Source organism: Phasianus colchicus, chromosome 8, assembly GCF_987193195.1.
Source record: "Phasianus colchicus chromosome 8, bPhaCol1.hap1.1, whole genome shotgun sequence".
Classification (NCBI taxonomy): domain Eukaryota; kingdom Metazoa; phylum Chordata; class Aves; order Galliformes; family Phasianidae; genus Phasianus; species Phasianus colchicus.
In genome coordinates this window covers 16,962,125-16,989,021 of record NC_143443.1, presented here as the reverse complement: position 1 = coordinate 16,989,021, position 26,897 = coordinate 16,962,125, and the positions used below count along the sequence as shown (strand labels likewise).

The window sequence follows — 26,897 nt, the reverse complement described above, 5'->3', positions numbered from 1 at the left end:
AACAGAGATAAAGAATAAGTGTCTTCATACAGCCTCCTGCACCAGGATATGACTGCACAGTTTGACTCTGGAATGTGCCAAGGTGCTGTCAGTCAGGTCACTGATGGACATGATTTCCAAAATAAGGGCCAGTGAGCATCCAGTCATGCTGAGAATTATGGTCCAAAGTGATGCAGCCCAAGTAGAAACCAGTGGGAAATAGAAGGTGATATAGAAGATGGAATATAAACTAGTTGGAGAGCTGTTTGAGAAACACTGATGTGTGCAGGTACAGCAAGATATGCTATCACTGTTTTCATGTTCTATCTGGATGCTGAAAGCCTGTTTCATGATCTTTCACAGGCTTATATATTTCTTTCTCTTCAAGTAGTATTTTCCCTTAATTTCTCTTTCAACTTTGATTGCCAGTCTCCAGTGCTTTGTGATGTGGCCAGTTTCTTATTTCTAGAATCAGGATTTAATTTTCTAGAAAGTGCCCAAAGGCCATCCAGTCACCATCTGTGAGATGCTGAAGGGGATACCTATTGTCTGCTAGGAGATCTGTCATCCTTTATAAACATGAGTAGTCAGTGGTACACCAGCCAAGACAAAGAAAGATGCTTAGGAGCACACAGGCCCATTGATCTCAGCATCAGGCATGAAACAAGCCAGCAGGAATCCTCCACTTTGTTCTGGATTTCCCATAATTTTCTCTAGCAGACAAGGCGTTAGCCTTACAAAACAAAAGCAGAATTCCCCTCAACCTGGTACACCCTCACAGCCATAAACAGTTTTGTTGTTGTTTGGTGGTGTTTTTTTTAACACCATGAGGCAGATTAAAAAAAAAAAAGAGCTGCAGTCCTCAGTGCTCTGAAGCCACGTGCCAGCCACTCTGCCTCTGACAGAGGAGCTGCTTTATCAGGTGTACTGGGATTCAGTCAGACTCTCTGACTCATGCTGACGGAAATGCCCTTGTCTTCTTCCTCTTTACAGGTCTCCAGTTTCTTGTGTTTTGGTTTTGTTATTTTTTCAGCAGGAAGATAATCTTATTCTAAACAGAACGCTGAGCCTGCAGTCGGACAGTCAGCTGTTAATGAGTGGAGGGATTTCTGGTGGAGGAGAGCAAAATGGTGAGTGGAGCCGTCCTGTCTCAGTAGAGTCATATTTCGGTGGAACCTGGGGGAGAGGTCAGAGAGGCGAGGCTGTGGGATTATTTGGGTGTTTGATGTAATGCTCTTTGGAAGTGTTTAGCCATCCAGTTCCTTGCTCCAACCAACTCAGCTGGCACTCTTGTCATCTTTGCTTTTCCTTGTTGTGCAACAAATAGTTTCAGGTACCTGCTCAGATTTTAGTGTCTATCACAGCTTTTCTGTCCAGGAGATATCACCTGGTTTTGGGGCAGTTGCAGCAAAGTGGAATCAATGAGTGGTCCTTTCTTGAGGAAATTTCCTGTCCTGTGGAGTGGGTTCCTGTGGGATCTGCTGAAATGATCACACTGGAGCTGATGCTTGTATAAACACAGGAGAGGACATGGTCTCTGGCTGCAAGCATTCACGGTTTGAGCTAGTATGGGAACAAATGGGAGGGAGTACTTTCCATATGTTGGAGAATTGATGCTGAAGGGGTGGAAGCGTCTGTTAAATCTGTAATATAAATCCAGAGCATTTGATTTCTGGACTTGTGTTTTAACTGCATTCCTCCATCTCCTTGCTGCTCCCTTTGGTGAGAAGTTCTCTGTATAGAGCCACAGGCCCGCCAGTGCTGATGTGGGATGGGGAAGAGGCTTGTCTCTTCAGCTTCCAGTCTTGCAGGCTGCTGCGTGTTACTGAGTGGGGAAAAGGGAGCTGGAAAAGTTGCAGCATGGGTTTTTTTGTTTGTTTGTTTTTGTTTGTTTGTTTTTACTTCAACTGCAGTATACGGCTTTCTCTTACCCAAGATGTGTTCTTGGTAGACAGTAGCTACTGTAGTTAATGCTGCTGGGAAATGTACTTGACTCCTCTCACTGATGCTCAGAGCCTGGTAAATATCACACTGAGTAATCTGGACAATCTGTGAACAAAAGCAGGGACACTGCAGGGATGTGTCTGCAAATAAAGATAACACAATGCCAAATTGTGTTCGCTTTAGATATCAAAATTTCAGGGAGGGCTGGAAGAGAGCTTCGGTCAGGAGGTCTGGAAGTGTCCTTTCCATTCTGAAGTAAATATATTGGAAGTCAATAGTAATTTACATGTAAATGACATCCTTGTCTCTCCTGACGTGGCTACTGTACCAATTTGCATATTTATCCATTTTTGCAAGTGACTTGAAACAGTGGCTTTAAACTATTGTACACATTAAGAGAAACAGCTTTGTTCTCAGTATCTTGCTACAGTTTCCTGTATTTGCTTGGTTAGAGAATTCAGCTTCCAAATATGATAGTCTTAGTAAGATATCCTGAATCTTGTATTCTGTACATAAAAGAAGCTTAGTGAAGAACACAAATGCATAAGTTACCAGTTAAAAATGTAAATGTAGAACCAGGTTATTACTTTAAGTAAGAGCTCTGTGTTTTCTGTCCTCTAGTGGTAGAAGCTAAGTATGTATCCCTGGTCTAAAGCCATGACTAAATAAACTAGGAAAAACATTTCTACTTAAAACAATGGCTACCAATCAGATTATTACAGACATACCTGTTTCTGGCTGGGAATATAAATTTGTCAACAGTCAACTGCACATAGAGTTTCACAAATTCCTTGAGCACAGAAAGGTGAATGTATATAAAGTGCATTATTTATGTGGCCCCTTCTGCTCTGACGTTAATCTAACCTGCATGCACAGTCCTGAAATAAAGTCCATTAAGTGTATATCATTAACCAAGAAGGAAATAAATTTACAGCTTCAGAGAAGAGATAGGTGTGAATATCCAAGCTCAAACATTAACAGGTCAGCTGTGCAGAAAAGCACGTTTCAGTGAGGAAGTTTGAAGAATGAACAATAGAAAAGTTGAGTAAGAATGCCTCTGTAGAATTTCATTCCCAGCTGGCAACATGGGTTTAGCCATACCTGGGTCTTTGAGGAGCCTGAAAGAGATCCTTCTCACTTGGTGACTGATTGTTAACTGTGTGCGCTCAGAGTCATTTCCCAACACTTGCAGTCCCTAAGCTAGGTTGTTCAAAGGTTATGCTTCCAGTTCAATGTCCACAGCTTGCCTACAAAAGCCACAGTTCCAAACAAGCCTCTGACTGCAGTTAGGAATGGGAAGATGAATTCTGGATTGTTCAGTAAGCAGTATGATCCTTCATATCCAGCAAAGTGTCCTGCTCCCAGACCACAAGACTTAGACTGAGTTAAGACTGAAGGGTGAATCCTCTCATAACCTGCTTATGTTCTCAGCCTTCCTTCTCCATAACCTGCAGTATCCAGACTTCCTGCATACTTTCACTGCATTAACCGCCCTGACCTGAAATTCAGGGCATGGCAGAAGACCTTTCTGCGGTCAGAAAAAGCCAGCTTTGTGCTGGCTCACTATACTAGCTTTCTGAGGATGCACAGTGACACTTCCTTTCAGCCTTCTGTCACCTTCCACATCAGTTCAAATAGACCTCAGCAGCTTTGCTCTTTCACTCAATTCTTATTTAATTCCAGTGTTTTTATGGCTCTGGGGTTCAGCAGAGCTGCTGCATATGGACATGCTACTTGCTCCTGGATTAGAGGAGAGGCTCATGTGCTGCTTGTCCCCAAAACTGGGCTTCCCTTCCCAACACTGCCACTAGCACAAATCCCTCCAGTCATCTGCAGTTGCTGCAGTGCTTGCTGTGTAACAGACACGGTACCAGTCCTAGCAGCATGGCTATACCAGAAAGAGAAGTAGTTTTTAACTTTCCCTAAGCCTCCCAGAATGCTAATTTGCTTACCAGACAGGCAGGCAGCTTTCCTTCTGTGTGTGGAAACAATTTAGCCAGGAAAAGGTTAATTTCTTTCTATCTTTTCAGCTGTCCTTGAATCAACAAGAGCAGGAACATGTGATTAGTTTGCGGCTCAAAGGCTGCAGGTGGAAGTCCTTGCTATCTTACAAGCTACCCTGTACTTCAGCTTTGTCACCCAGCCATGGTGGTAATAAAAAAGTTTTGCCCTCTCAGTCGGGAGTTGGCAGAGTAAACCTATTGCAGGGTAAGGCTTTGTATGGTGTAAGCAATTCAAGCAAAACAGTTTATGTTTCCTTGTACTGCACTCTTAAATAGCCTTGTATGTTTTTTTTTCTTTTTCTTTTTTCTTTCCCTCTTGAATAACTGTCATGTTTCCTGTTCAAATCACATTGGTATATTCCCATGCCATCACCTCCAGACACTGCTGAAATATCCCTCTCCATTCCCACAGCTGCATAGGGCACCTACTAGTTGCAGAAAGTGTGATATTGTTTTTCTTCTTCTTTTCTAATTTCTCTGCAGGACGTGACAACATCTTTCATGCCCATTTACAACACGACTGTAAATTCAGTAAGTACACTGTGTAGGATGAAGGCCAACTGCCTAATTGGCACCATGGTATACCTTGGAAGTAGGGAATATAATTCTGAAAAGGAGGAGATGCTCTTATGTGAGAGTGGATGATTGGGATCCTATCTGACATGCTGTTCTATTGCTGCTAACACGATATTTTATCTATCTTGCCACTGAATGAAAATACACATCAGTGCTAAATCTTTTCTAAAAAGCAAGTATCTTGTCTCTCTTCCCACAAAAACTTGTGGATGTGCAAAGATCTGGGCTTTACAAACTGACCTTCCTGCTTGTACTGTCTGTATTCTGAGCACAGAACCTACCTGGCTTTGCTTCTTCCCAGCATTTTATTGCATAAACTGTCAGCTGTAGGTAGTGGGTCAGCCTGGGGGAAGGGATAACAAGCAATACATCTGCCATCATCACTTTGTGATAGGCTTTCTATTTCCCGGCTTCAACTGCCTTGTCACTTGTAACAGGTGTGATGTTTTTGCAAAGGCTAGAAAAAGCCAGAGAGTTTTGATATGGGGTACACATAGGTTTCAGCGTCCTTCTCTGCATGCCTTGCTTCTGTAAGCCCAGACAGGGTGTGCAGTGCTCTCCAATGATGGATGCTCCAGGCAGGGGCATGCAGGCAGATGCTGCAGTGAAAATGAAGAGCAGATTTGCAAAATCACATCATTTGTGGGGGCTTTTTGCTCCCCTTTTTGCTTCTTTTCATTCTGAATCCAACCTTCTATGGTATGTATTAGTGCTTATCTCTTGCATGTACTTTTTTCCAGACTCAAGCCCCTTTTTGAGGAAGAATATACATTCTTTCTATTCAGCCAGAGCCATTGTTGGGAGGAACAGAGCCTGGGTTCTTGCTTAGGACTGGCAAGCACAGGCCAAGACCTCAGGGTCTGGCTGGGTTCTCCAAGTGTAATCTACCAAACGCTGCTGTTGAAGTCTTGCAACTGATTAGTCTCTATCTGTGCTTGCTCTATATGAAGTAATTTTTTGTAAATTTCTATAATTGTCTTATTTCTAGATTTCTTCAACTGCAACAGCAAGCACACCTGTTGAGACAGATTGTTCTTATGGGGTAAGAGTTTGTTTCATTATTTAATTTGACTGATTGTATATGGAGTATTTCCCTTCTAAAATCATAAAATCTTTTGAGTTGGAAGGGACTTTTAAGATCATCTAGTCCAACACTTCTACAATGAATAGCTCGATCAGGTTGGTCATAGTCCTGTCAAGTCTGATCTTGTCTGCCTGCAGGGATGGGACATTCACCACCTCTCTGGACAATCTGTTCCAGTGCTTCACTGCCTTTGTTGTAAAAAATAATAATAAATAAATAAATAAATAAATAAACCCTTTTTCCTTATATCCAGTCTAAATCTCCCCTCCTTTAGTTTGAAACCATTTCCTATCACAGCACACCCTGCTAAAGAGTCTGTCTCCTTCTTTCATATAGCCCCTCTTTACATTCTGAAAGGCCACTACCAGGTCTACCCAGAGCCACCTCTTCTCTAGGCTGAACAGCCCTAGTTCTCTCAGCCTGTCCTTGTAGGGAGGTGTTCTATCCCTTGGATCATTTTTGCAGCCCTCCTTTGGTTATGGTCCAACAAGTTCATGTTTCTTCTCCACATCTGGATGCAAATCAAACTTCTGCATCTCGTTTCTATGCCAGTGTGTAGTATAGTTGGGCTTGATAGCACTATTGTGGCCCAGCACTGTAGTTTTGTTCATTATGTTGGCTATTCTTTTTGCATTCTAGGGCATGCACTTAGCTACTAAACACAGAATTAAAGGATCACGCTGCATGTGTTTGACCTGACTCTCTTTCTTTGTGAATTAGTATGAACTTTGGGTGGTCGGAGTAGCTGCAGGGATACCCAGCTTCCTGGCATTGGTCCTTGCAGTCATCTTGGCAGTGGTCTGTGTTTTCCAGAGGTCAAACTTCAGATGGAAACAGGTAAATACCTTCCTTCGCCAGAATGTCTTGCCACTTTCAAGCCTAATCCTCTATGTCAGAAGGCTGATTCATTCCTCTCTGTAGCTCTTGGAAAGTTCACGACTGCACTCCTAGGCACTCAAGGCTATCACTGTTTTACTTAGGAGTTAAAGGATCGTAAGGTTCAAAGAGAAATTTATGTGAAAATTCAGAAGAGGCACTTCCAGGTGGTCTGTTAACCAGCAGAAAACAAAATCTATGGCCACGGCTCTTCAATGGATTCTTCTCACCCAAGTAGGAATCCTCTAATTCCAAAGTGGTGTTATCTAGCTCCCAAAGCATTGGCAAGTTGTTTCGTAATAACTAGTTTTGTCAGCTTTTCTTCTGTTTCAGACTGTGGGTTGGGTTTCAATGCCCTATATCCACAGTGATGGGGTAGAGTCAGAGGTTTCTGTAGCACCATACTTCTTTCCCCTGAGGTGAAAAAGCATTCATATGCCCATGGAAAAGCCAGGAAGCACCATGGCAGCCAAATACTGAAAGATCTGCCTGAAATGGTCTGTTCCTTCCCCTGCTATTTTATAGAAGTTTTTAACCAGCTCTAGTTCTTGCATGGCTCATTCTGTTCTCACTCCAGACAGAAACCTATAACGGTACTAAAGGATGTGGCATCCCGTAGTTGTTGTTCATTAACATCTTTGTGTTTTCTTCTGCTTTTCTGATTGTAAATGTGCAAGTGAGGGTTTTTCTCCTGTATTAAATGATCATCAGAATTTGGAATGTTGTAGTGAAAGTAACTCTTGGACATTAAGTGATCCCTTCTGAAAGATGATTCTCATGGGCTGGCATCAAAAGGTCTATATGGTTGTCTCAAATGAAAAAAATCATTTTGACAGGCATCTTAAAATGTTAGTTTATTATCCTCCATGGCTGTTTACACACTGAGCATGTTCTGAGTTCAGAAATTGTTTAATAATAAAACGTTTTCTCACAGCTTTGTGCTCCTTGTACAGTTATGGGTGAGTTGTAGACAGATGTTCTTTTTCACTTGATTTTGTTCATTGCTTTAGACGAGTGAATGTTGTGAAGTGCAAGAAGAACATGAATATGAAAAATCTCCTCCCAGACCTCCAAATGTAAGTCATCATTTGACTGACTCTTAACATAGCACGTGTGCTACTGAGTTACTAAACGCAGGGGTGGCTTTAGCAGTAGTAATGGAGACCTCACGGTAAGCTCCTTTCCCTTGCTATCCCAGAGCTCCTATGTTGCAAGTATTTCTATCTATGTATCTGTCTGATGGAATCCCTGAAATGGGCCATGTGATGGGTTGCCCATGTTTTAGAGTACATGGGTTAAAGAGCTGCATCCAGCTTGGGCGAATTTGGGAGGGAGAGAGAGATATGAACCAGAAATGTGACCCGATGTGATATTTTCATCAAAATACTGCCAAACAGTTCCAAAGAGGGGCAGGAATTCTAGTGTTCTCCATTCTCTGCAGCCTGAATACTTAGTGACAGCCATCACAGAAATGATATTTTGCCTCTAGGATATATACCTGAATGTGCTCGAGGAGACAACAAATGTCTATGTAAATGAAGATCAAGGAAAACGCTTCGGAACAGGCATTCAAACACAAGCAAAGGCCCCACGGGTGAAGAAGCCCAGAAAAGAGCCACCTGTGACAGAATCCATTTATGAAAATCACCCTCCCTCCTGCTGAGAGAAAAGTACTAAGTGATGGCTGGGACCAGAAATAACAGACAGCATTTCCAGACACATTTCCATTTCCACAGCTGCGTTTCAAGAAGAAGAGAGCTTAGTATTTGTGTGTTCTTGAAATTCTGGAGGGTAGGACAGAGACATTGTGACGGGAAAGAACTTGATTGAGGTTCAGTCTCTGAGTGGCTCAGAGATACTCTCCTCATTTGGGGAGTATGAAAACTCTCCGGGAGAGGTGGCTTTACTGTCCTCCTATGTTTAACTTACTCCGTTTTAATAAAGAACATGTAAGTCCTCGTAGTAATACAGCTGGAAGAGAAGGACAGTGGCAGTGTTTACAAGAGTACCTATCACTCAGGTGCTTTTGCTTCTCCGAGCTGCCTGGGAAGGCAGCGAGGCACCCTTGTTCTCATTTGACAGGAGGAGATGAGACTGTAAGTGAGAAAGAAATCTGGAGGCAGAAAGAAACTCCAGCTGCTGTCCATACCCCCAGGGATGGCACTTTCCCTCCGTTCTCTGTGAGGGAAAAGCTAGGCTATAGCATGCTTAGTGAATAAGAGAGGACCCCAACAGCAGACAGAGGTCCCACCGAAGGGGAAACAGCATTGAAGCTCTGGTTAACTTCAGCCTCTGAACTGGGGGGAATGCTGTCCTCCAGGAGGGATGTTGCAGCTTTCTGTCAACCCCCTGTGGGCAGCATACTGGTGGGGATCCTTGCAGGCAGCAGCAGTGAGTCCAGTGGTGAAGCAGGCAGAGCATCACCCTGGGAAGGACAGTCCTGCCTGCATGGTGCTGCCCACATGCACTCTGATCTACTCTGCTGTGTGGAGCAGTGGCTGCAGGCACGGTCCTAACCCAAAGAAAGGAACGGCTCAAGTCCTCATAAACAGATGGTCTTTATTGGGTCATTAGCATACACATACAGCATAGCAATGTGGTCCCTCTGCAAAGTCTGCTGCTGCTGCTGGGACACATAAGGCCAGGGAAGCAGGAGATGGATAGCCATGGAGTCACAGGTGTGAGCAAATCAGCTGTTCAGTGGGACTGCTGTGCTCTTGGAGCATATGCACAGAGTGTCACTGCAGTAGGGTGCAACATCACCTTCTGCACTGCGGTGAGGAGGAGCAGATCTGTGTTTGATCTGCCTGGGACTTTGTCTGTGGGCTGTCCTCGTGGAGGCTTTGGGGTGGTGGGGCAACACTCCTGTCACTGGTTTGAGTCAGGGAGGTGTAAAGGAGCAGACTGGCTCAGGAGCACAGCAGTGAGGTTTTGTGCCCCTCAGCGGGGGATAGCACAGAGCTGGTAGTAGGGAGGAACATTTCCTGTCCCACTCAGTGTTGGGGTGATGCTGAGTTCCTCAGGGCTGACGACAGGCTTCAAGGTGAAGTTCTGCAGGATGGCGGTCAAGAATAAGAATATCTCCATGCGTGCCAGGCCCTCCCCAGGGCAAATTCGTTTCCCTGGAAGCAAACACAACCAGTAGCACTGAGCAGATGTTGTTGAGCGGCTCAGTGTTTGTACTAAGCCCATGTGTTATGTGTGCAGGTTCATTGACTAGATGCAGCCGCAGCAGTGAGGTGAGTGGAAGTTTGGCTGGGTGCGTGAAGGCAGACCAGGAGCAGGAGAAGTCTTGAACACAGGAGGAGGTGCGGAGAGGATGGGAGAGTGAGGTGATGCAAAGGGTGGTTGAGAGCGGAGGATTGGGGCTATTGGACAATGGGTGGCTGCCTGTGGCCCACTTGAGAGGAGCGTGGGAAAAGTGGAGCTGCCATGGAAAGACAGGTTGGTTCAGGCTGGCTTTGATGGTTGCATATGAAGGTGATGGGTACTTTAGAAATCCAGGGGAGAACGGGTCCCCTGCGTGTCATTCCATCAGCATCTCCCAGTGGGGCTTTTGAAAAGCTGTCAGACCCTAACCAAGGCATCCAATGTAGCTAGGGAAGAGATCAGCTGAGAGGAATTATACAGAGAGCAGTGAGCCCTGAGGGAGCGCTGGCGGGACTGGGCTGGGAGCATGTGTGGTCACCTGAGCAGGAGGACCACAGCTCCTGAGGGAGGAAGGCTGTGCCTTACCTGCTGAGAAGGGAATGAAGAACTCGCTCTTCCTAAAGGTGCCATTCTGGTTCAAGAAATGCCCAGGATTAAACTCAGTTGGGTTCGGAAACTCCTTGCTGTCATACAGTGCAGTACTGAGGAGGGGAAAGACTGTGGTGCCCTGCAGTGACACAAGAAGAGCAGAACATGAAGGGGAGTGGCATTGGGTCACTTAATCCTGCTGCCTGCCAGGCTAAGGCTGGACATAGTGATACGATCGTGTCAGAAGACATGAAGAAATGTGTGCACCATGGCCCAGGCTCTGGTGGATCGTGGTGAGCTTGGTGCCTGTGTGAGGTGACACAGCTATGTTTTGTTGTGAGCTGTTGGCCAGTCTACAGAGCAAGAGAGTAGGGGAGTTGGACAGAGCTAGTGTTCCAGTCTTGGCCCAGGGAGCAGCAACAAGGCATTGCACGGAAGCTACCAAAACCCTTGGGATGTGAGGATAGAACCTGTAGGAAGGCCTGAGTGAGGACAAGGTCTGGTCCCCGCGTTCTTGCTCCTGGTCTTGTATCTGACACCTGAGGGCAGTGGTGCGGCCACTCTGTTGCCAGACCGGAGGGAGCTTGCCTGCTAACCTTGGGAATGATGTAGTCTCTGAAGTGGACGTCTTTGGTGACAGCATGAGGGAGGCTCATAGGGATGAGGGTGATGAAGCGCTGGATTTCATGGACCACTGCATCTGTGTAGGGCATCTGGGTCCGGTCAGCCACACAAGGTCTTCGTGATCGTCCTACTACCCGATCAATCTCTTCTTGAACTTTCTCTGTCGTGAGAAGCACAGCCAATAAGATGAGTGCATAAGGCAAACCCCACCCAAGCAGGTTGTCCTAAGCAGTCCTCAAATCCCGTGGGTTCCATAGCAAATTAGTGATGATGGGAACATTTATGTTGATTTAGGTGTTGTCTGGAATGCATCTTCTCTGCAGCCTATTCCAAGAATGCCTTATAACAACTTAGTTAAATAGGACTACTGAGAGATAAAGATGTGGGCACAGTCAAATCCCCGGACATTGATGGCGGTTGCTTTTGCTGCTGTTACCAGTAAAGCCAGGAGATCTCTAACAGCCACCCCTGGGTGTGACAATGCAAGGACTTTGGCCATGGATGTAGAATATGAGAGAATAATGTTGGGAGAGGGAAATACTCTGAGATATCCATCAGACTCTGGCGAATAGTAGAGGGGAAAGGACTGTAGGACGGTACCTTGTATCTTTGGATATTTGAGAAGAAGCAGAAGCCCGTATCGTGTAGTGGTGCTTGTTGTCTCTGTTCCACCAATGAACAAGTCGAAGGTCGAGGTTATCAGGTTTGTCATGTGGAAGTGTGATTTGGGATTGTCTTTTTCCTAGAGAAAAGGCTGTGCTGTTTCTCAGGTTTTATTGAGCATTGTGGCCCTTCCAGAGCTGTTGCATTTTTCCGCTAAGGTGCAGCAGCCAGTTAGGACCTTGCAATGCTATTAAAAGGCTGCAAGCCGGACCCCATAGCAGGCATCTTTCCAACTGAATGCTGTGTGGTGCGCAGCTGTCTACTTGTCCATCGTATGCCACTTGCTTTCCAGTACAGGAGCTGGTAGACGCAATTGTGAGTGCCCCTGGGTAGTAGCTGGTGAGTTTATAGGCCACTAGCTATGAGCACTGTCAAAACTGATTATTGCCTCTGCACAGACCTGTTGTGGTGGTTGAGAATCAGGAGGGGTAAGTCCAGTGTCATTGTTGCTTATGAGAAGGAAAGTGATTCAGCATAGGTGTGTTTGAGAATGAGTTGTGGCTGCATGCTGTCTCCTTACCTCCTGCATTTTGCTGAGGAAGCAGTCAATGAAATCCTGAGGGGCACTGGGATCCAGGGAGGCTTGATGCAGCTTCACCTCCTCTGCAACAAATGCTTTTATGGCATCGGTTTCTATGAATAAATTGTTGTGTGGGCCTGGCAAATAATCCAGGATGTAGGAGAACATCTGGTATAACTGGAAGGAAAGAAACAGTAAGGTCCTCGGTGTGACCATTGCCCTAGCCTTTGTGATTAGCCAAAAGCAGGCAGGCTCAACTCCCTCAGCTTAGCCAAGTAGAAGGGCTGTGGGGCTGTGCATTCCATCAGAGCAACTGTGACCTGCTTGGTCACAGCATGAAATCTCAGAGTTATTGAATGGTTTGGGATGCAAAGGACCTTCAAGATCATCTAGTTCCAACTCCACTGCGGTGGGGTGGCAAGGGTGCTTACTGTCTTGAAGATATTCCCTTTTCTGCAGCAGAGTGTTGATGGGTCCTACTGTGAAGGATGAGATGAGACTTTCCTGTGAGGAAGGCCTCCTGCTCCCCTGACAAAATGTCCCCACTATGAAATATCTGCTGAATGTACCTGTCCCCAGCGGGAGTTGCTCAGTTCAAATACGTGGTTCATGTGGTTCATCAGGGACAGGAACTTTTTGTCTTTGTAGTCATATCGTTTCCCAAAGACGATGGAGCATATGACATTGGAGACAGCACAGCTCAGCTTGAACGTTGGGTCGAAGGGCATTCCTGTGAGTTCAGAAAAGTTACAATCTATAAATAAGTAAAGAAATAATTAAATAAAGCCTACGGCTACTGTGGGTAACATGAGCTGCAGTGGACAGTGGAATTTCACAGTCTCTGAGTGAAGCAGAGGGGTTCTCCAAAAGGAACTGTATGTGATCATGGCATTGTTAACAGCTTAACAGCTCGGGGACCAAATGCTCAGGAAGGTGCCCTAACAGACTCACAGAATCACAGAATCGTCGGGGTTGGAAGAGACCTCCAGAGATCATCGAGTCCAACCCCCCTGCCAAAGCAGGTTCCCTACACCAGGTCACACAGGTAGGCGTCCAGGTGGGTCTTGAATATCTCCAGAGAAGGAGACTCCACAACCTCCCTGGGTAGCCTGTTCCAGTGCTCTGTCACCCTCACCGTAAAGAAGTTCTTGCGCACATTTGTGCAGAACTTCCTATGCTCCTATTTCTGGCCATTTCCCCTTGTCCTGTCTCCACACACTGCTGAAAAGAGTCTGGCCTCACCACTCTGCTCCCCACACCTTAGATATTCATAGACCTAGATCAGGTCCCCTCTCAGACTTCTTTTCTCAGGGCTAAACAGACCCAGCTCACTCAGCCTTTCTTCATAGGGGTGATGCTCCAGGCCCTTCACCATCTTTGTGGCCCTCCGCTGGACTCTTTCCAAGAGATCCCTGTCTTTTTTGTACTGGGAAGCCCAGAACTGGACACAGTACTCCAGATGAGGCCTTACCAGGGCAGAGGAGAGGGGGAGGATCACCTCCCTCGACCTGCAGGCCACGCTCTTTTTAGTACACCCCAGAATGCCATTGGCCTTTTTGGCCACATGGGCACACTTCTGGCTCATGGCCAACTGTCATCCACCAGGACACCCAGGTCCCTCTCCGCAGTGCTCCTCTCCAGCAGGTCATCCCCCAACCTGTACCAGTGCATGCAATTATTCCTCCCTAGATGCAAGACTCTACGCTTGCTTTTGTTAAACCTCATCTGGTTTCTTACTGCCCAGCTCTCCAGCCTGTCCAGGTCTTGCTGAATGGCAGCACAGCCTTCAAGTGTGTCAGCCAATCCCCACAATTTCGTATCATCAGCAAACTTGCTGAGGGTGGCCGCTGTCCCTCATCAAGGTCACCGATGAAGATGTTGAACAAGACCGGACCCAGCACCAACCCCTGAGGAACATCGCTAGTTACAGGTCTCCAACTGGACTCAGCACCTCCAATGATGACCCTCTGTACTCTGCCAGTCAGCCAGTTCTCAAACCACCAGAATGGTCTTCTGAGAGGCCACCTTGCCCACTGTTCAAGCAGTGCCACCTAGAGCCACTGCAGACATTTTTTTAGTATCTCCAAGAAGGGAGGCTCCACAGCTTCTGCTAAGAACATGGGCACATTCCTTTTTTTGCAAATTAAAAATGGATCGTACTGTTTGTTTTTGTGATCTCTTCAAGCAAGTGCTCAGCTTCCTCCTGGATCCTCTCTTCAATGCTCCTCTTCCCCATCCCAAAGTTGCGCAGAGTGGTGAGAGCAAACCGCCGAACTTGTAACCATCCCTCGTTGTTGCTGAAAATAATGCCTGTAGAGGAAGAAGAAAGAGGAAAGACCTGTCTTGGGTGTGCTGGAGCTGTGCTGAGTGGAGGCTGCCAATGAGAGTGAGTGCTGTCTCTGCGGGGAGCAGTGACATAGCATTGTGTAGTACTGTGCTTTGGAGGCAACCTGTGGAGGTGCTGCAGTCCAGCAGCCTGCTTTTGGCCTTCTGCAAGACACAACCAACCTCCTTGTGAACAGTTCATCCCTTGCATCCACACAGAACTTCCCCTACTGCAACGTGGCTTCGTTGCTTCTTGCCCTTCACTGTGCACACATGAGACAAGTCCAGCTCCATGTCTCTCTTGCGCACTTCAGGTGGTGGAAGCCAGAGATTGAGGGCTGCCTGCCTTCCCTTGTTCTGGTGAGACCCACCCTCTTCTCTCTGACTGCCCTCATGCATCATTTGCTCCAGCCCTCATCTGCCATACTTGTCCTCACGCTTCCCTTTTCTTCAGGGGAAGCTCAGTCAGTGAACATACCTAATCCTTTGTTAGCCCGGTCTGCCATTGGCATGCGTCCTCTGGCAGCAAACTCATCCGCACGATCAATCAAGGCTTCTTTCACCACCTCATATCCAGACAGCACCACCACTGGAGTTGAACCCAGCTGCACTGAGAAGACCGGCCCATATGTTTCAGAGAGCTGTCAAAATGCAAGAGAGAGCGTGGCCATGCAGCAGGTAGAGAGGAGGGGTTGAGAAGTGATCAGGCTGCTGCCTCCTGCTGCAGTCTGTGCAGCCTCACAGACCTGCAGTGTTAAGTAAGGCCTGGTCCTCTCAAGACAAACATCAGTGAGCCATCAAGCCCTAAACAAGGGCAGAAGCAGCAAGGAGGCAGCTGAGATCCCCAGGGCTTTTCTGCTCCTTGCCCACTGCCACTCAGCAGGGTATAGCCACACATCGTCCTCATGCACTCAGCCCACACATTCCTCACTGTCAGCAGAAACTGAGAGGAAAGAAGGGAGTCCTTACCTTCTCAAGAGTTTTGGCTAAATTCTTTGGTTTCACCTGCAGTATGTTCCCTACAATGGGAAGGGGAGCTGGTCCCTCAGGCATCTTCCCCTTTCCAGACCTTCTTCTCCATTGCACGATGGAGAGCAGGCAAGCAACACAAACCAGGAGGACAACGCTCGCTGCTCCCAGAAGCAACATTTTCCAGGTGGACACCAGCTTCTGATTGTGCTGCTGTGGCTGCCTGTGCCCCTTTATATACTGAGTAGTTCTGCTTTGCTAGGTAAACACAAGTTTTCAATCACATGGCTAAGTTGTTTAATACTGCTTAGCAATCATTTGATTTTTGCCCCGTGTTGCAAAATCAGGACTTGTCTGACATGAAGTGTTTATTAAAGACACACCTTGTGTCAAACAACTGCAGAGGCCAACAGAGTTTAAGACATTTCATGTCTGCTCATAGGGCTACTTATTTCCCTCCAAGTTTATTGTTATGGACTGATACTATTTATGCAGTGTTCCACTTGAGGTGCTCCCAGAAATGGTCTGCTGTACATAACATTGTTGCAATAAGTGTTTTCTCCTATTCGGCATAGTTTCTAATAGTTCTCATTGAGGGGAAATCATCTGTGCTTGTTCCTGAAATCTTCCTGACACCAATAGTTGTGGTCACACTGCATGCAAACAGTGCATCAGACCAGAGCCAGGAGTATATAAGGAAAATCGCCTCTTTTCACGTGTGCACAGCTCCCTACTTATTCATCGACTGCATGCAGGGGACGGTTTCCATGCTTCCATGTTAGCAGCCTGTGTGTAGGATTTGAAGCAGTGACACCTTTATCACAGAGCGTTGGCACTCAGCTTTTTGCACTTATGCCGTGGAATGAGCAATCAGTGCATCAAGAGGGGGAAACACGGGGAAAAGAAGGCAGAGCTGTGGGACTGGCTGTGAGCGGAAGATCTCAGGGTGAGAGGAAGAGCTGGAAGGTCCTTCTGGGGCTCCAAAGTCGAGTGCACAAATGAGCTGCTCTCAGCTCTGTGTTATCAACACAGAGCCATCTCTTGACAGAAGCTCAGCAGAAGGCCTGTGGCTGATTGCTGGAATGGGTGCAAGCACACTATGATGGATTTGGAGGCAGCTGGGAGCAGTAGAAGGTGTTAAACTGGTGGGTTGGGTCCACCTGGAACCATCAGGAGTCGTTATTCCCAGCTGGCTCCACAGCTTAGAAGGTCCAGGCTAAGAGCAGGTGCTTCATGGTGCTTGGCAGGAGTGTAGGATGGGTGTTGTAGGGCAGGCCATGGCTGTGTTTGGAGCTTTGTCCTTCTTGGGGTTGCTTGTTCCCCTTGCTTTGGTTGTGGGGACTTGGAGTAGGCCTTTTGCTGACCCTGACTTGTTGGTTTGTGGCCAAGGGAGCTTGCAGCTCACCTTACCCCCAGGCTGGGAAGGGAATGCTTCCTTTGTGCTGACTGCTTGGGGTAAGTGAGGGTGATGTCAAGAGGAGTTCTGAGTGCTCCCTCATCAAATTTGAGCATGCATCTGAGCAGAGTGGTGTGGTTGATGCTCTTTAGGGCTAAGATGTTGTCCTGATGGACCTTGATGGGCTTGAGATGTGAATGCATCAGTGCCTCAGGATGCTGGAGAAAGTTGGCTCAGAGGTCCTGCACCTGTCTGGCGCAATCCCAAACACCAGAACAGACTAGGAGGTCTGCTCGAAAAGGAGCAGCCTTCTGGAGTAGGATTTGGAGGCATTGTTGTATGAAAGACTTGACCAGAGCTGACAGTGGGCCCCTGTGTCCTAAAAATCCAATTGTATCCTTCACTGCATTAAAGGAAATGTGGCCCATAGGTCAAGGGAGGTAATTCTCCTGCTCTATTCTGCGATTCTAAGACCCAGCCTGTAGTTCTGGGAGCTCAGCAGCTGCCAGGATAAGTGAAACGTGGACTTGTAGCAGGTCCAGAGGAGGGTTGTGAAAGGCCATGGCTGGAGCACCTCTCCTGTGAGGTTAGGTTGTGAGCTGTGTTTGTTCAGCCTGGAGAATATAAGACTCCAAGGAGCTCTTACAGTAGCCTTCCAATAGTTGAAGGGGGTTCGCAAGAAAGAAGTGAAAGATGTGTAGTGATGGGAGAAGGCATCATGGTTCTAAACTGAAAGGGGGTAGGTTTAGGTTAGACGTAAGGAACAAAATATTCACAGTGAGAGTGGTTCGGAGCAGAAACAGTCAGCCTGCAGAAGCTGTGGATGCTCCGTCTGTGGATGGTGTTCAAGGTCTGGACACCTGGATGGGCTTAGAGCAATCAGGTTTATTGGATGTGTCCCTTCCCTGGGCAGGGGTGTTGGATCTTGATGGTCCTTTGAGGGTCCTTCCAGCCCAACCATTCTATGATGCTATGGAATGAGGAACTCCTGCTCTGGAAGGCCCAGAACTTTTTACTTTCCTTTTTGCTTCTGAAAGGCTTTTTCTTGGTTCTTTGAATAATTGTATTGTCAGCAAGTTCAGACAAGGTTTTGATGTGCTTATCTTAACTGCTGCATAAGCTCTGACATTGCCACGGCAGTTTGTGAAAGTTCTTGCGTGCCTAACAACTTCTAGTCGGTGGAAGTGGAGTTCATGGATGTTTGCTTTGTGGAGGAGTTCATGGGAGTTTGCATTGCTACGCGGAGTATCTCTGCCACGGGTTCAAATCCCTGCCAGCTTTTCTGTAAACTTCATGGAGTCATAGAACGGTCTGGGTTAAAAAGGACCTCAAAGATCACCCAGTTGCAACTGCCCTGCTATGTGCAGTGCCACCAACCATTAGACCAGACTGCCCAGAGCCACATCCAGCCTGGCCTTGAATGTCTCCAGGGATGGGGCATCCACAACCTCCTTGGGCAACCTGTTCTAGTGTGTCCTCTGTGTGGGAAAACTTCCTCTTAATATCTAACCTAAACTTCCCCTGACTCAGTTAAAGACCATTTCTCCATTGTCCTATCACTGTCCACTGACATAAACACCCATTCCCCTTCCTGTCTATATGCTCCCTTCAAGTACTGGAAGGCTATAATAAGGTCTCCCAGGAGCTTCTCTTCTCCATGCTAAACAATCCCAGTTTCCTCCAGCTTTCCTCACAGTACAGATGCTCCAGCCCTCTGATCATCTTAGTGGCCATCCTCTGGATCCACTCCAAGAGCTACACGTCCTTCCTGTACTGGAGGCCCCAGGCCTGGACACAGTACTGCAGATGGGGCCTCACAAGAGCCAAGTAAAGGGGGACGTCACTTCAATCACTTCCCTCTCCTTCCTGGTCACCTCTCTTTTAATGCAGCCCAGAACACAGTTGGCCTTCTGGGCTGCAAGCACATGCTGCTGGCTCATGTCCAGTTTCCTGTGTACCAGGACCCCCAGGTCCTTCTCCACAGGGCTCTCCAGGAGATCTTCCCTCAGTTTATATAAATACCTGGGGTTGCCCCGACCCAAGTGCAGCACCCTGCACTTGGCCTTTTTGAACCTTGTTAGGTTTCATGGGCCTACTTCTCCAGCCTGTCCCAGACCCTCAGGAAGGCTTCCCTTCCTTCCTATGCATCGACTGCACTATTCAGCTTGGTGTCATCCGCAAACTTGCTGAGGGTACACTCGATGCCATCGTCTGTGTCGTTGATGAAGATGTTGAAGAGCACCAGTCCCCTGAGGAACACTGCTTGTGACTGGCTTTCACCCTGACAAAGAACCATTGATCATAACCCTAAACTTACCCTGTTCCTGGAGTGTAGGGTTCTCTTCTCAGTGCCACCTCATTCTTTGTGCCCTAATTCTAGCAAGAGCCACGGATCTAGGTCTACTTCCCAGGTTTTTAGCTTTTACCAGAGCGATCCCAGTGTTTTCCAAATATTCCCACCACCCTGGCGGGCACACAGGAGTTTATTTACAAGAGGGGAAAACTCATGAGTGCAGTCACTCTGACCTTTTCCTGCCAGAAGCCATAGGCCTTTTCATGTCACAACAGCACCCATGGCTTTTCCGAGGGTTATCTTCTGTTTGCAGAAGCCACCAGCAGACAAGACTGATTGTTCTTCTCCATCTGTGTGGAAGTCCAGGGAAGCGAGGCTCGGAGACCCTCTTTCCACCTTTCCCAGTTCCATTAGAGGAAGACCATTGCAGGCATATGTTTGGGATTTCCAAATAACAGGCTAGCAGTGTTGTAACTTGGTCTCATTTCTTCTGAGGTAAAACTCAAGCTTGGAGGAAATGCCACCTCTGTGTAGAATCTCCAGTAGGCTTGCTGTCTGCTCCTTCTCCTTCTGGACCTCGGTTCAGCAGGTGTCAGTGGCAAGTGCCACTCCTGCCCTCAGGGCAGCCATGGGATGCTTGGAGAGTGTATCCCCGCTGTCTGCAAATGCTGCTCGGACTTGGGGCTGGGCAGCGTGTCAATTGTTGCGTGTCTGTGCACAGTTGTTTTGCACAGCGTACCACATCCCTTGCATGGTACAGGGCAGGCACTCGGCATTCTTGCTGGAGGCAGTCCCAGAGTGCACAGGGCCATTTGCACTGCGTTTCACAGCGGTTATTGATGGTGATACCTAATTCCTCCTTTTCTTGCCAAAGGTCTCCAGAGAACTTCTCTGCAGGTGACCACATTTTTCCTGCCCTTTTACATGGGACCCATAAATTCAGAGAGAGCGCTGCATAGGATGAAGGTCAACTGCTGTCTGGGTGCCAGGGTGAACCTGGGAACCATGGTTCTGGAAGAGAAGGAGCTGCTCTGACGTGACGGCGGCTGGCTGTTCTGAACCTTCTTTGTCATGCTCTCCTTCTGCAGCCAGCATAAGACTGTATTATGTGACAGTCATCCCAGGAATGATACTTCGCCCAGGGTTGGCATTTTTCCTCCATGCTCTATAACTGCTTTCTCAGAGTGATATCTCACTCTCCGTTCCTTCCTCGGTGCTCCCAGTAAAGGTATTTCAGCTGACATGTGGAGTGGAAGTGTTTATTCTCCTATGATTTCAGCAGGAGACACCATGCGAGAAATGATCTCATCTTTATTCAAGGGAGGTGCTGAGGGGCGACACTGTCAGTCAGTGTTGTATCATCCAATGCTTCAGGGAGACAGAGGTGCCACAGTGAAGGTGCTCCCAGCCCTTACAGCCTGTGCAGTGGCTGGGCCATAGTGCGCCCAGTAATTATGGTGGCCCCCAGCAGCAGTCAGACGTCCTACCAAAGGGGAAACAGCACTGAAGCTCTGGTTAACTTCAGCCTCTGAACTGGGGAGAGTGCTGTCCTCCAGGAGGGATGTTGCAGCTTTCTGTCAACCCCCTGTGGGCAGCATACTGGTGGGGATCCTTGCAGGCAGCAGCAGTGAGTCCAGTGGTGAAGCAGGCAGAGCATCACCCTGGGAAGGACAGTCCTGCCTGCATGGTGCTGCCCACATGCACTCTGATCTACTCTGCTGTGTGGAGCAGTGGCTGCGGGCACGGTCCTAACCCAAAGAAAGGAACGGCTCAAGTCCTCATAAACAGATGGTTCTTTATTGGGTCATTAGCATACACATACAGCATAGCAATGTGGTCCCTCTGCAAAGTGTGCTGCTGCTGCTGGGACACATAAGGCCAGGGAAGCAGGAGATGGATAGCCATGGAGTCACAGGTGTGAGCAAATCAGCTGTTCAGTGGGACTGCTGTGCTCTTGGAGCATATGCACAGAGTGTCACTGCAGTAGGGTGCAACATCACCTTCTGCACTGCGGTGAGGAGGAGCAGATCTGTGTTTGATCTGCCTGGGACTTTGTCTGTGGGCTGTCCTCGTGGAGGCTTTGGGGTGGTGGGGCAACACTCCTGTCACTGGTTTGAGTCAGGGAGGTGTAAAGGAGCAGACTGGCTCAGGAGCACAGCAGTGAGGTTCTGTGCCCCTCAGCGGGGGATAGCACAGAGCTGGTAGTAGGGAGGAACATTTCCAGTCCCGCTCAGAGTTGGAGTGATGTTGAGTTCCTCAGGGCTGACGACAGGCTTCACGGTGAAGTTCTGCAGGATGGCGGTCAAGAGTAAGAATATCTCCATGCGTGCCAGGCCCTCCCCAGGGCAAATTCGTTTCCCTGGAAGCAAACACAACCAGTAGCACTGAGCAGATGTTGTTGAGCGGCTCAGTGTTTGTACTAAGCCCATGTGTTATGTGTGCAGGTTCATTGACTAGATGCAGCCGCAGCAGTGAGGTGAGTGGAAGTTTGGCTGGGTGCGTGAAGGCAGACCAGGAGCAGGAGAAGTCTTGAACACAGGAGGAGGCGCGGAGAGGATGGGAGAGTGAGGTGATGCAAAGGGTGGTTGAGAGTGGAGGATTGGGGCTATTGGACAATGGGTGGCTGCCTGTGGCCCACTTGAGAGGAGCGTGGGAAAAGTGGAGCTGCCATGGAAAGACAGGTTGGTTCAGGCTGGCTTTGATGGTTGCGTATGAAGGTGATGGGTACTTTAGAAATCCGGGGGAGAACGGGTCCCCTGCGTGTCATTCCATCAGCATCTCCCAGTGGGGCTTTTGAAAAGCTGTCAGACCCTAACCAAGGCATCCAATGTAGCTAGGGAAGAGATCAGCTGAGAGGAATTATACAGAGAGCAGTGAGCCCTGAGGGAGCGCTGGCGGGACTGGGCTGGGAGCATGTGTGGTCACCTGAGCAGGAGGACCACAGCTCCTGAGGGAGGAAGGCTGTGCCTTACCTGCTGAGAAGGGAATGAAGAACTCGCTCTTCCTAAAGGTGCCATTCTGGTTCAAGAAATGCCCAGGATTAAACTCAGTTGGGTTTGGAAACTCCTTGCTGTCATACAGTGCAGTACTGAGGAGGGGAAAGACTGTGGTGCCCTGCAGTGACACAAGAAGAGCAGAACATGAAGGGGAGCGGCATTGGGTCACTTAATCCTGCTGCCTACCAAGCTAAGGCTGGACATAGTGATACGATCGTGTCAGAAGACATGAAGAAATGTGAGTTCCATGGCCCAGGCTCTAGTGGACTGTGGTGAGTTTGGTGCCTCTGCAAGGTGACACAGCTATGTTTTGTTGTGAGCTTTGCATGTTTCCCCTAACTGGCCAGTCTACAGAGCAAGAGAGTAGAGGAGTTGGACAGAGCTAGTGTTCCAGTCTTGGCCCAGGGAGCAGCAACAAAGCATTGCATGGAAGCTACCAAAACCCTTGGGATGTGAGGATAGAACCTGTAGGAAGGCCTGAGTGAGGACAAGGTCTGGTCCCCGCGTTCTTGCTCCTGGTCTTGTATCTGACACCTGAGGGCAGTGGTGCGGCCACTCTGTTGCCAGACTGGAGGGAGCTTGCCTGCTAACCTTGGGAATGATGTAGTCTCTGAAGTGGACATCTTTCGTGACAGCATGAGGGACGCTCGTAGGGATGAGGGTGATGAAGCGCTGGATTTCATGGACCACTGCATCTGTGTAGGGCATCTGGGTCCGGTCAGCCACGCAAGGTCTTCGTGATCGTCCTACTACCCGATCAATCTCTTCTTGAACTTTCTCTGTCGTGAGAAGCACAGCCAATAAGATGAGTGCATAAGGCAAACCCCACCCAAGCAGGTTGTCCTAAGCAGTCCTCAAATCCTGTGGGTTCCATAGCAAATTAGTGATGATGGGAACATTTATGTTGATTTAGGTGTTGTCTGGAATGCATCTTCTCTGCAGCCTATTCCAAGAATGCCTTATAACAACTTAGTTAAATAGGAGTACTGAGAGATAAAGATGTGGACACAGTCAAATCCCTGGCCATTGAGGGGGTTGCGCTGCACAGGCAGCAAGTTTTATGAGGGTGCAAGGACGTTGCCCACAGATGTAGAATATGAAGCAGAAAAACTATTAGATGTCTCACAACCTTGTGAACAGTAGAGGGGAAAGGACTGTAGGACGGTACCTTGTATCTTTGGATATTTGAGAAGAAGCAGAAGCCCGTATCGTGTAGTGGTGCTTGTTGTCTCTGTTCCAGCAATGAACAAGTCGAAGGTCGAGGTTATCAGGTTTGTCATGTGGAAGTGTGATTTGGGATTGTCTTTTTCCTAGAGAAAAGGCTGTGCTGTTTCTTGAGTTGAAAGGAGAACCGTGTCCCTTTCTTGTGTCACCCCAATTGTTTTTCTACCCTGAGCCACTGAATTTCTCTGCTAAGTGTAGCAGCCAACTGGGAGAAGGCATCAGCATAGGTGTATTTGGGGATGAGTTGTGGTTTGGTGTCTCCTTACCTCCTGCATTTTGCTGAGGAAACAGTCAATGAAGTCCTGGGGGGCGCTGGGATCTAGGAAGGTTTGGTGCAGCTTTATCTCCTCTGCCACAAAGGCTTTTACAGCATCAATTTCCTTGAATATATTGTTGTGTGGGCCGGGCAAATAATCCAGGATGTAGGAGAACATCTGGTAAAACTGGAAGAAAAGAAACAGAAAGGTCCCCAGTGTGACCAATACCCTATTCTTTGTGATTAGCCAAAAGCTTAGGCAGGTTCAACTCCCCCAGTTAAGCCATGCAGATGGGCTGTTTGGCTGGTCAGTCCAATAGAACAGTGGAGCCCTGCTTGGTCACAGTACGAATTCTTAGAGATTTTAAATGATTTGGGTTGGAAAGGGTCTTCAAGGTCATCTAGAACCAGTAACAATGCAATGGGGTGGTAGTGGCATTAAACCTTCTTTGTCTGGCAGGTATTCACATTTCTGCAATAGAGTGCTCACAGGTCCTACTGTGAAATCTCACAGAATCACAAAATATCCTGCGTTGGAAGGGACCGAAAGGGATCATTAAGGTCAACTTCCCTGTTTGGGAGGCTTCCTGCTCCCCTGACAAAATGTCCCCACTATGAAATATCTGCTGAATGTACCTGTCCCCAGCGGGAATTCATCATCTCAAATATGTTGTTCATGTTGTTCATCAGGGACAGGAACTTTTTGTCTTTGTAGTCATATCGTTTCCCAAAGACGATGGAGCATATGACATTGGAGACAGCACAGCTCAGCTTGAACGTTGGGTCGAAGGGCATTCCTGTGAGTTCAGAAAAGTTACAATCTATAAATAAGTAAAGAAATAATTAAATAAAGCCTACGGCTACTGTGGGTAACATGAGCTGCAGTGGACAGTGGAATTTCACAGTCTCTGAGTGAAGCAGAGGGGTTCTCCAAAAGGAACTGTATGTGATCATGGCATTGTTAACAGCTTAACAGCTCGGGGACCAAATGTGCAGGAAGGTGCCCTAACAGACTCACAGAATGTTTCAGAGTCCTCTGAGAGGCCACCTTGCTCACTGTTCAAGCAGGGCCACCTAGAGCCGCTGCCGCAGAAGCACATGCTGACATCTTTTGAGCATCTCCAAGAAGGGAGACTCCACAGCTTCTGTTAAGAACATGGGCTCCCTTGGCACGTTCCTTTTTTTGCAAAAGTAGGCTATATGAAAAGCAGATCATACTGTTTGTTTTTGTGATCTCTTCAAGCAAGTGCTCAGCTTCCTCCTGGATCCTCTCTTCAATGCTCCTCTTCCCCATCCCAAAGTTGCGCAGAGTGGTGAGAGCAAACCGCCGAACTTGTAACCATCCCTCGTTGTTGCTGAAAATAATGCCTGTAGAGGAAGAAGAAAGAGGAAAGACCTGTCTTGGGTGTGCTGGAGCTGTGCTGAGTGGAGGCTGCCAATGAGAGTGAGTGCTGTCTCTGCGGGGAGCAGTGACATAGCATTGTGTAGTACTGTGGTTTGGAGGCAACCTGTGGAGGTGCTGCAGTCCAGCAGCCTGCTTTTGGCCTTCTGCAAGACACAACCAACCTCCTTGTGAACAGTTCATCCCTTGCATCCACACAGAACTTCCCCTACTGCAACGTGGCTCTGTTGCTTCTTGCCCTTCACTGTGCACACATGAGACAAGTCCAGCTCCATGTCTTTCTTGCACACTTCAGGTGGTGGAAGCCAGAGATTGAGGGCTGCCCTGCCTTCCCTTGTCCTGGTGAGACCCACCCTCTTCTCTCTGACTGCCCTCAAGCATCATTTGCTCCAGCCCTCATCTGCCATACTTGTCCTCACACTTCCCTTTTCCTCGGGGGAAGCTCAGTCAGTGAACATACCTAATCCTTTGTTAGCCCGGTCTCCAATAGGCATGTGTCCTCTGGCAGCAAACTCATCCGCACGATCAATCAAGGCTTCTTTCACCACCTCATATCCAGACAGCACCACCACTGGAGTTGAACCCAGCTGCACTGAGAAGACCGGCCCATATGTTTCAGAGAGCTGTCAAAATGCAAGAGAGAGAGTGGCCGTGCAGCAGGTAGAGAGGAGGGGTTGAGAAGTGATCAGGCTGCTGCCTCCTGCTGCAGTCTGTGCAGCCTCACAGACCTGCAGTGTTAAGTAAGGCCTGATCCTCTCAAGACAAACATCAGTGAGCCATCAAGCCCTAAACAAGGGCGGAAGCAGCGAGGAGGCAGCTGAGATCCCCAGGGCTTTTCTGCTCCTTGCCCACTGCCACTCAGCAGGGTATAGCCACACATCGTCCTCATGCACTCAGCCCACACATTCCTCACTGTCAGCAGAAACTGAGAGGAAAGAAGGGAGTCCTTACCTTCTCAAGAGTTTTGGCTAAATTCTTTGGTTTCACCTGCAGTATGTTCCCTACGACAGGAAGGGGAGCTGGTCCCTCAGGCATCTTCCCCTTTCCAGACCTTCTTCTCCATTGCACGATGGAGAGCAGGCAAGCAACACAAACCAGGAGGACAATGCTCGCTGCTCCCAGAAGCAACATTTTCCAGGTGGACACCAGCTTCTGATTGTGCTGTTGTCGCTGCCTGTGCCCCTTTATATACTGAGGGGTTCTGCTTTGTTAGGTAAACAAAAGGTTTTTGATCACGTGGCTAAGTTACCCAATACTCTTAGTCAAATTTCTGGGACTGTTCTGTATTGCGAAATTGGGGCTTATCGGATTGTTTATTAAAGACACACCTTGTGTCAAACAACTGCAGAGGCCAACAGAGTTTAAGACGTTTCATGTCTGCTCATAGGGCTACTTATTTCCCTCAAAGTTCATTGTTACAGAGTACATACTATGGGTGTGGTGTTCCACTTGAGGTGCTCCCTGAAATGTACAGCATGTTCCGTGTAGCTCAGTGCCATATTCAGCACAAAGAGCTGAATAGAATAGTGGATATTCTATTCAGCTCTTTATCTGCTCTCACTGGGAGGTGCCATCTGTACTTGTTCTCAACATCTTCCTAACACCGCTGGTTGTGGCCACTCTGCATGCAATATTCTGAAGAACATGGTGATGTATGGTCTTGTGTGCATAACAGCTACCCAGTTTCTCTCTCTAAGCTAAGTATGGCCTTGTTAGAGGGGAAAGGATAACAATCTCACATGAACAGAAATGTCTCCAGAGATGGCAGTATATTAGAAAGGACCTACTGGATGACACAAGAGGGACATAAAAAAGGCAAACTTGGCCTTTGGACTCTGATATCTTCCATTCTTAGAGGACAGGAAGAGATAGGAAAGCAGGTAAAGAGAGAACTGTAGAACCTGTGAGAGTCTCTGGCAATGGCTCTCCAAGCTGAAAAAGATCAGAACTTGTGAGAACAAGACTGTATCTTACTGCAACAAAAGAGAGACAAGGGCATGAAAAACTCAGGGAGACGAACCAGCAACTG

At 47.9% G+C, this 26,897-nt stretch overlaps 3 protein-coding genes across 3 annotated transcripts; 1 reads left to right on the top strand and 2 right to left on the bottom strand.

Annotated features, from left to right (window-relative positions):
* Positions 1–1,023: 1,023 nt before the first annotated feature.
* LOC149917039 (uncharacterized) lies at positions 1,024–8,956 on the top strand. Its single transcript, XM_090145097.1, has 6 exons — positions 1,024–1,109; positions 4,410–4,457; positions 5,491–5,544; positions 6,307–6,423; positions 7,473–7,538; positions 7,952–8,956. The coding sequence occupies exons 1-6, from the start codon at positions 1,107–1,109 to the stop codon at positions 8,123–8,125; spliced, it is 462 nt and encodes a 153-aa protein (XP_090001223.1). The 5' UTR covers positions 1,024–1,106; the 3' UTR covers positions 8,126–8,956.
* A 53-nt stretch (positions 8,957–9,009) lies between these two features.
* On the bottom strand, positions 9,010–15,534 carry LOC116234486 (cytochrome P450 2C9-like). Its single transcript, XM_090145088.1, has 9 exons — positions 15,302–15,534; positions 14,811–14,973; positions 14,168–14,317; positions 12,577–12,737; positions 12,008–12,184; positions 11,425–11,566; positions 10,797–10,984; positions 10,198–10,339; positions 9,010–9,584 (listed from the first exon to the last, which is right to left on the bottom strand). Exons 1-9 carry the CDS (start codon positions 15,479–15,481, stop codon positions 9,403–9,405), a joined length of 1,485 nt encoding a protein of 494 aa, XP_090001214.1. The 5' UTR covers positions 15,482–15,534; the 3' UTR covers positions 9,010–9,402.
* A 5,231-nt stretch (positions 15,535–20,765) lies between these two features.
* Positions 20,766–26,038, bottom strand: LOC149917038 (cytochrome P450 2C9-like). Its single transcript, XM_090145087.1, has 9 exons — positions 25,820–26,038; positions 25,329–25,491; positions 24,685–24,834; positions 24,103–24,263; positions 23,477–23,653; positions 23,155–23,296; positions 22,578–22,765; positions 21,963–22,104; positions 20,766–21,349 (listed from the first exon to the last, which is right to left on the bottom strand). The coding sequence occupies exons 1-9, from the start codon at positions 25,997–25,999 to the stop codon at positions 21,168–21,170; spliced, it is 1,485 nt and encodes a 494-aa protein (XP_090001213.1). The 5' UTR covers positions 26,000–26,038; the 3' UTR covers positions 20,766–21,167.
* Positions 26,039–26,897: the final 859 nt, after the last annotated feature.